At 25.9% G+C, this 10,102-nt stretch overlaps 1 protein-coding gene across 1 annotated transcript in view; it reads left to right on the forward strand.

The window, feature by feature from the left end:
• LOC113388267 (gastrula zinc finger protein XlCGF57.1-like) overlaps positions 1-10,102 on the forward strand; it is an 11,067-nt gene extending 965 nt beyond the window's left edge. Inside the window, exons 2-4 of the mRNA XM_026625664.1 lie at positions 359-574; positions 4,118-4,342; positions 9,813-10,102. Of these exons, the coding sequence (XP_026481449.1) occupies positions 359-574; positions 4,118-4,342; positions 9,813-10,102 (731 nt within the window). The remainder of the gene's footprint in view (positions 1-358; positions 575-4,117; positions 4,343-9,812) is intronic.

Raw genomic sequence — 10,102 nt, forward strand, 5'->3', positions numbered from 1 at the left:
TGAAAGGCACGTCACTAAAAGGCTTATATTTATAAACAATAAGTTTGTAATAACTAACTTAATTATAAACATGATAGAACATAAAAATGGATTTAAATGATGTTTGACAAAAAATAGTATAGTAATAATATCACAATATCTTTACTCGATTTTATAAATTATAAGTTAGACCTAAGGTATAAAAATTTGCTGCATATCTACAAATAATTATTAGACCGATTTCAAAACTTAGCAATCTCACAACGTCAAAATTAATACTTTATTTGAATTTGCACATCAAAAAGTAGAATCTTTTTATAGAGATTCCTATTTTAATTCAATCCTTTAATTATCTCATTAAATAAATTTCTATTTTCAGATTATTTTGCTGGGATTGGATCAAATGTAGCACCTGGAAGAGAATTTTGTTGTCAACGCTGCGGAAATTCATATGTTAATAAGACATCTTTGCTTAGGCATTTGAAATATGAATGTGGAATTCAGAGGATGTTCAAATGTTCATATTGCAATACTGCAACTTTTAGGCATAAACATCATCTAAAAACTCACATGGAACGTAAACATCCTGGTCAAGGTTATTCATTCTGGCCCGCAAATCTTCCATTTTAATAATAGAGATAAATAAAGCAGTTTTTCTTCTAGAAAAATTAAAGACATTCTTAATCATATTGCTAATAAATTATATTAAAAAATATCATCAGAATAAAAAAACTGTTGTCATCACGTCGATATTCTGGGGATGACCTAATTCCGAATTTGTTTACTTAAAACTTTTAAACTTTTTAAGAACATAATGTGCATGAAAATTTGAATGTTCTGCAATAATTAATTTTAGACAAAATTTATCTAAAAATATTTAATTATCCACTTGTACATCTGTTAACTTAAGACATTTTAAAGATATATTAAGCATAAAATCTAATTAGATTCTTTATAAATCTTTTAAAATTATTTTAGTGTCATTACTGTTTGAATTTGCAATTTTATTAACTTCATGTGGGGCAAGTTATAGTAATCGCAATCGAAAATGAAAATTTGTATATATCTTTACATTTCACAGATTTCTGAACATTTTGACATACCTTAGAAAAAAATTGTTGTATATATGTGTGTGTGTGTGTGTGTGTATGTTTTTTTCAAAAAATGCTATTTTGTGTTTAAAAATGATCATTTGACATATGCCCTTCAAATTATCAGATATTTTATGGAGATTTTAATAATCTGTATTAATTTTGTTTACATTTCTATGGGTTTAGTAACATCGATTGTCCGTTAGACGGCGATGCGGCGCCTACGCGCTTCTATATTGCGTCTCTATGCAGCTAAAGCACTGCGATTGCTTAGAAAAAAGTTTAAAATTCCCAAAATAATTCAAACTAAAAAAACAAGTTTTTTTCCAGAAATGCAATTTTTTTTCAAAAATTTAAAATTTCTCAAAAATCTAAATTTTTCAAAGTTTAAAACATATTTAATTTTTTTTTATTTAATTTTTGGTACGAGAAGTTACAGTAATTTGCCTTAAGACACGATGCCATACACCACTAGTTTTTTCGCTAAAATTACATATTTTTTCGCGAAATGTGAAGCTAGATTCAAATATTGTTATAGATTAATATATTTTTTATTAGTTTTTTTGTTATCAAATTTAAATTTGACTATGTATATGTTTATTTTTCAAAACAACTTTCTTTAAGTGTTGTGTTTTTTCATCATCTAGAATTTTCATATCTGATGAAAATTATTTAATTTATTTTTTATTGGGAATAAATTATTTAATATATTTATCTTAAGATTTAATAAAGTAGAGCTTATATTTATTGTTATTATATATTTGATATATAATAGATTTTACAGTATTATTAATTGATAGAATAAACGTGTAACTGATTATAATATATTAAGTATAATAAATGTGGTTCCTTTATGGACTACATTTATATTTATTTGCTGTAAAAATTATAAATATAATATTATACAATATTTTAGGCTGGCATAAAATATTTTATATGAGGCTTAAAATGTTATATAATTGTAAATAAAAATAAACTATTATATAGTTGGTATATTTCCATGTAAAAAATATTTTGTTAATTGTATGACAAAATTAATAATTACATTACATAAAAATAAGTATTAGAGAGCCTTTATTTGTTTCCAAATTAAATTTTGTTTCATAAGGTCAATAAAATAATAAAAAAAATGTTTCACTCTTTTTATTATAATCACGTTTGTTTTAAAACTTTGTCGAGTAAAGATTTTGTGTTGTTATTTCAAACAATTCTTTGATATCTTCGACTATTATTGATAATGTGTATTTTATTACCCTTATATAGAAAATGTTCTAGATAAAATATTATAAAGAAATCTAGAAATATAAATAAATATAATCATATTTTAATGAGTTGTCTAGGATCTGTCCGCACTACTCACTACTCACTAATCTTATTATATGCAGCACTACTCACTAATCTGATTATATGATTATATGAGTAGACAGCACTACTCACTAATCTTATTATATGATTTTTTGTTTTATAAAATATTTTAAAATTTATAATATTTTGACATTGATTTTCTTTGGAAAATATTAAACGTATATATATATTTAATGTGTTATAATAATATTTATAAAATTGTTAATAATAAGTGATGCATGTTATGTTAGTGATTGTCCTGCTTGATATTCAAATATAGCATTTAACATTATTAAGCTTTTGGCGATATTTGGTATCAAACGCTTTGCATTTGTGATTTTGGAGAGCCTGATTTGACCAAGAATACTTGCATGTATGTATACAATTATATTATACAACTTAATGTATATACACATATTTCTATTAAGAAATCTATTCATCGTCGTATATAATATTAATAAACTAAAATTTCATTCAGGATTTTTCAAATTCGAAATTGATATAGTAAAAATCTTGTGTGAATTTTTATGTGGCCCTTAGATTCTACGTTTATTCATAAGTTATTTTAAAACAAATTTTATTGATACTTATATCTATAAATATCAAAGATCCAGATAACGTGCTTAATACGAGTTTCTTGGGAGACCAAATATAGTCAAAATGTCTAAAATTACTAAAAAATGTTTATTCTTTTTGATGAGGTTAATTTTTTATTTTCTTTACATATGAGAGAATTTTTAATGGAATATTTGTTGTTTATTTTTTATTTTTTTAAACACATAGTCCACAGAATAGTAGCACTTAAAAATACAATTAATAATAGCACTTAAAAATACAATTATTATACATATAACATAAGTAAAATACAATATAGCATAATATATTTTTTTATTTAATTACAATATTTGTTACAACTGCTAAATAATTCAACATCTAATAATAATAATGAACAATAACATAAATTCAAATAAAAAAGAGTACAGAATAAAGGATAGTATTTCCATTGAAATGATATACGCAGTATGATGATTTAATATAAAATAAAAGCAAATAATAATAATAATAATAAATAAAATAAATAAAATTTCTGAATAATAAAAATACTAAAAACAATAAATTGGAATAAAAACAATAAGTAACAGATAATAATAAATATAACAAAATAACAATATTAGAAATAATAATGTACTTATACACAACATAGAATATACAAGAACATATAAATAAATTTTCATATCAAGGTATATTCATTTGCTTTATTTGTTACTATTGTATATAATATCAATAAATAATTTTAATCGATATTGCATTACACCTGTTACTCAATTTTCTTTTAGTAAAAAAAAATAAAAAAACAACATACACAAACAAAATTTAATACCAATCGGATTGCTAATATGTATATATAAATAGAGGTTTAACAAAAATATGAAACTTAATGAAATTATATATAAGGACAATATATAATATTTTTACATATTCAAACCTAGCCTAATTTTTTTTTTGCGCGGTGCAACTAACATACATCGCTTTTATGTTACATATTTGTTAAAAAAAACTATCAAGCATTTATGTTTTAGGTAAATACTGTTAATTATAAAGATATTTTAGCATCATACCACGAATAATGTCATATAAAACTTATATTATCAACATATTTCCAAATTCCTTATACTAACCACTCCGCTTCATTTTTTTTGCAGATGTCTTCCCGAAAACTGAAGTTGACGATTTATCCGACGAAAATCCCGACGACGATGAAGAAAAGCCATGCGACTTGCGAGTTTTTCTATCAAGTGCCCAATCTCAAGGGCAATCATCAGGTGTGTTCCGTTCACCTTCTTCCGGCACCGGACTTTTGTCCCAACCTTCGACCTCCCAGCAGACGGTCGTTGTTCCGGGAGGTGCATTTACCTGCCGCCGTTGCGGTAATGCATACGCCAGACCACATAGTCTTAACCGGCATTTGAGGTTCGAATGTGGAGTCGAACCGAAATTCGAATGCCCGATTTGCCATAAAAAATCGAAGCACAAACATAATTTGGTACTCCATATGCGTACACACCAGAACAGATAAGACATGTGTGGGAATTTATAGATCCACACTATACTTCTGAGATACGGAAAAGATGACTAAAAAATTACAATCATATGATAATTAGTGGTGCATGGAATTGTGTCTTTAGAGCAAATTTCTGGTACTTCCCATACCTTAATTAAATAGTCGACTATATGATCTATTAAAAATTTATCAATAATTAATATAAATTGTTTCAAATATGTTCAAATGATTAACAATATACTACAAATTTTATTATTCGTATTTCATAGATGTAACATAAGTGCTTATATTTGAGCAACGACTTTTATATATGTTCTACATGAAACATAAACAAAACCTACTCAATCCTTATCTCAACTTTCTTCAAACAGTTTGAAAATTTTGAGACTTTTTAAAAACATTGATTTGGCATGTACTATTATATGATTGAATTTTTTAGTCATTTTATTCATTATATTAGAAGAATAATACACAAAGATGTATATATCTATACCGATTTCTAATATATATATTCACTTTCTTCGGTGAATCGATTTACCCATAACTTCTAAATTTTAACAAAGAGCTTTTTTTAAATTTTTTTATTAATTGACTGTTAATATTAGATATTATTCATTTGTTGTTCTGTTAATATTTGTGGGTATTTTGTTCAGTAAGAAGTTGAATATAGTCAATGTGACAATAAATTGTTTTTTTATATTTGTGAACAATAATACTTTAACCGTTTGATTGCAAATTTTTGTTGTTTTCGCACTCAACAGAGGGTCTACTGTAAGGATATTCATCACTCTTATTCAAGAACTGATTTTCTTATTATTATATACGTCCAACACAACAGACCAATGTTGTGGCAAGGCTATGTTGTGAAGAACTTTTTATACTAAATATGGACAAAAGCCATGTCGTTGCAGTGCAGTCAGGCGTTTTTCGCAGGTTGTCAGATTCAAAATCTAACCTAGAAACCGCACAAATGTCAAAAAACGATCTTAGACAACAAGGTCTTTTTGACCCAGCTTTATAACATACAAGTGACGTTGCAGTTCAGGTGTGAAACGCCTGAATGCACAGCAAATGCATGGCATTTTGACAGTATTCAGTATGATTCAGTAGCATAATGTATGGAAGCTTTAATTTTTTTTATTATATATTTTTGTGAAAACGTATTTGAGTTGAAAATTTATTTTATACGCATATATTTTGATCTGATTTCATTTATACAAATTAATCAGGTTTATCTAGAATTAAACATATTGGTAAATTTACGTGCTACAGTAAGTGGCGCCTCCATGGAGTGCGGTAGAAATTAAAAATGAAGCAATAGCAAAGCGGCCATTTTGCGATCTATAATCAAACGGTTAAACCTACTTTTAATTTGAACCAATTTTAATAAAATGATTTTTCAATTAAATGTCATGTTACGATTGATGTTTAATTTTATTTTTTGAAAGTTGATCAACTTTAAGTTATGATTATTATTCTGAAAAAAAAAAAAAATAAACATGTAGACTCAAAACATGATTGAAAATGCATATTTTTTAGTTTCATGTTAACATGTGATGTATATTTATTAGAAATTGTAGCCTGTTAGATTTAACAATTTACAAACATTTTTATTTGACTCATTACTATTTTATCATAATTTTGATTCTTCATAGAATCGTTATAGATAAAATTCAACAATTATTTACAATATATATCACAATATACTTGATAGTTGTTAAGGCTGTTTTTTTATTGAAACGAGTTATTGTTTGAAGTGATTTTTTTAGTAATATATAATGCATGTTTTTATTTAATATATGCAACAATACCTATTTTGATTTAGGACAGTGATAGTTGCACTTTTTTACTTTTCTTGAAAATTATATGATAAAGTCTTAATATTGAAGCTTAAACCAGGTGATAAAAAATTTAGATTTACGAAATAATATGATCTCATGTTGAAAATGAATAGTCATTTTAAAAATTATTAATATATTTAAAAAGAAATGTGCATCTATTAGATTATTTATTTCTATTAGTCTTTGTCAGAAGCATTTTGTGATCGATGAAATCATTTGTGATCATCAGAAATAATTCAATGAATCATTTACTAAGTTTGCTTTTGGGATTGAAGTATTTTTATAAATGTGAACTTCGTTCTAAATTGTGAACTCAGTATTAGCGATTGCCATGAGATTTCAACTAACGTCAGTAAAAATGCAAATCTTAAGATTTTTTAATATTTTTGTATATTTATTTTGTGAAATAAATACTACGAAGCAACACACATATATTAAAATATAATGCTAGATTTTTATTAGGATTGGCAAGGTGTAGAAATATATAAATTGTTAATTAAATATAGTGTAACTTTGTACATATTTAGATATAGATATCACATATCCTAATAATCTTATTAATAATCTTGATATACTCTGATTTTATTTTTATACTAAATGTACATACAGAAAACGAGCTACAAGTGGGGGATAAAGGAATTGTTTAAAACACATGAAATTTTGAAATGCATACTTTTTTAATATTTATATATAGCTACTAGTTTATAAAAAAGCAGATTTACAGTAATGTACATAATACGTACCAAGATTTACCTCCAGAACTTTTTGATATGAAGGTTAATACTGAAAGTTTTCAGTCGGAAGCAAAAACTGATAAACATTTTGCTTAAATTTGCAATTTTTTGTCAAAAGCAGGACTTTTAAATATGAATTAGAAGTTAATTCTAAATTGCATTAGCATATTATAAAAATATCAAATCAAAGAAAAATCTATACATACCTGTATATGTTCATCATACGATCTGCATATTAAAAGTACTCAGTACCGAATTTTAATATATGAATTATAAATTATAAAAAATATGTTCTTAAAATCAGGTAATTTTTTATTATAATTATGAATTATAATAAACTTCAATTATCTCATCAAATTGCATTAGCAAAATGTTGATCAGCTTTTTCTATAAGATTGCTTAGTAAGGAAATATTATATATTCCTTTGAATGTGATAAAGTTTGTACTGATATGTGAGTTGTGATTTATTTAAATTTAAGCATTGTATAACAAGAAATTTATATACTTTTTAGCATGTATATTCATAATTATTTTAATATTTTATAAAACTTATATATTTATTTAAATATTTGCAAAATTTACCGACGATTATATATGACTGATAACTACTGGAGTGATATATTTGTAAGCCCTTAATACGACTAATTTATTATTTGCGAATAATAAATAGTTTTTATATAAATTTTTAGGGCTATAAGTCGTATTATATTTTTTGTGATGATAATGTTGGTATTGAAATATAATTGTCGATATTTTTATTATAATTTATAAATTTTATGTAAATTCTAAAACTGTGATTAGTCATATTTAACAATGGTGATATCTACAATTTATTTTTTTAATATTACTAATTTCATTTTTTTATTTGCTTTTTACTATGTTATGAATATAATGTTTTATATTGTTGGTGAGAGTACTTGTGTATACGATTTCTGTATATTCTTTATAACCAAAATAAATATTAAATCATTTATATTTAATACGGATATTAATTTTTCTAAAACGTGCGAATGATTACTGATAAATGAATGATCAATGGAAATTGCGTATATTATTTAATGTTTTGTATTGTTTATAAACTGGTAAGTATACCTACTTGAAAAATGATAGAAAATGGCCAGCATTAATATACTACTTATATAGTTTATGTATATATATATATATATATATATATATATATATATATACATATTACATATATATATATATATATATATATATATATACAGTAGAATCCGATTAGTATGACGCCGGACATATTGACAACCGCTTATTATGACGTAATTTTAAAGACAGTTTGGTTTCCATATAAAATTTCTTAAAAAAACAGCTGTCTCGTCGGATATGTATATATATATATATAATATAGTTTTTATGTTTTTTATATATTCAGACGAATGTGTAAATTAAATATATAAAAGAAGAAATCATGCATTGATAAATCTCAATTAGACTTTATGACTTTTTATTCCTAATTTATTCTGGATAAAATGATAGGAATGCAATATCAAGATTCAACAATTATGATAAATTTGTTGCATTAATACTTCGTCACCAAAAACACAATGCAATTTGGAGTAAAAATGTAAAGAATAACAAGAATTTAACAAGCATAGTTTTCAATTTTATTTTAATATTTAATGCGTTTTTTCAAAATTATCAAAACTAAAATTTACAATTTTTATAATACATATAATATTTATTAATAATAAGAAAATAATTACAAATGCCTGCACTGGAAACAGAATTTTCATTATGCAAAAAGGGTATTATGTATTAGAAAAAAAGAGAGTGTTAATGGTACAAATGGTCATATAGGAAAAAATAATCATTGTGTGAAAAGGGTATTTGTTTTAATAAACACCACCGTTAATTGTTCAATTACCTTTTCTCTATCAAATATAGAAACCTTAAATGCATAATTGGACTCTTAGTGCAAAGAAACTAGATCCTAAAGGTGCGTCCTTATCTAACGAACGAGCGCGAACGAACACGACGCATAAAGGTGCGCTTCACCTAACGAACGAGCACGAATGAACATGACGAACAAGAAAATACAAACGAACACGAAAGAAAGCGAATCATTCCAAATGAACTTGAACAAATGCAAAGCAGTGAAAGCTTGAATCTTTTTTATTCGCGAAAGTTTCGTGAAACGTCAGTTTAATTATTAAAGTGGCGGGAAAGAGAAATGTTATTTGAAAATTTATAAAATTTGTCAATAATAGCAATATCACATAATAATCCAACATAAACTAATGCAGGACTGCACATATTAACATCAAAAAAGAAAAATGTTTGTCTACATTTGTGGTAGAGTCCACACTGCACATACGAGTTCAAACATGAACGAACAATTTTCTTAGATGTACCGACAAGTTGCGGAACATTGCTCGCTATGTTTGTTTGTGTTCGTTCGTGTTCGTTGTGGCTTCAAACTATGCTCGTTGCCCTTCGTTCTGTTACGAACATCCTTGCTTGTTATGTTTGGTCGTTAGGTGAGGGCGCACCTTAATATGCGCGTGGTTTGCTTTCGTTCGCAGTCTTATTCGTGACAGTAAGTTTAACTGATATTTTTAATCAAATAATTTATTCACTAATTTTCAATACATAAAGTATCTACAATTCACTCTTATCATATAATTTTAAATCCATCTAATGTTCTTAGCATTTTTGACCAATTATCCAATAAGGATAATTCAAAAGATTGAATTACAATACTTTTTCTACGTATTCTTACACATATTTCTGTTTCCTCAGACTTCAAAAATATATGGTCTTTGGCAACAGGCGGTGATCTTCTGAAGCAGACCACATCATCCGACTTCGCCTGTCCTATGCCTGGTTGCAGTCGCAGGTACCTCAACAAGCACTCGCTCCGAAGACACATGAAATACGAGTGTGCTGATAGGAAGCAGCACGTTTGTCCATTATGTCAAAGAAGATTTTCACATGGGTTTGTAGCCGTTAGACATCTGGTTCTAGTCCATAAGTTTGATAAGCAAAATGCCTCTATGATGATGATGCCTAGGGCTCCTGAATTGTATTGA

This window comes from Ctenocephalides felis, unplaced genomic scaffold, assembly GCF_003426905.1.
Source record: "Ctenocephalides felis isolate EL2017-DRISC unplaced genomic scaffold, ASM342690v1 CF-g0.4_SCAFFOLD_03572, whole genome shotgun sequence".
Lineage (NCBI taxonomy): Eukaryota > Metazoa > Arthropoda > Insecta > Siphonaptera > Pulicidae > Ctenocephalides > Ctenocephalides felis.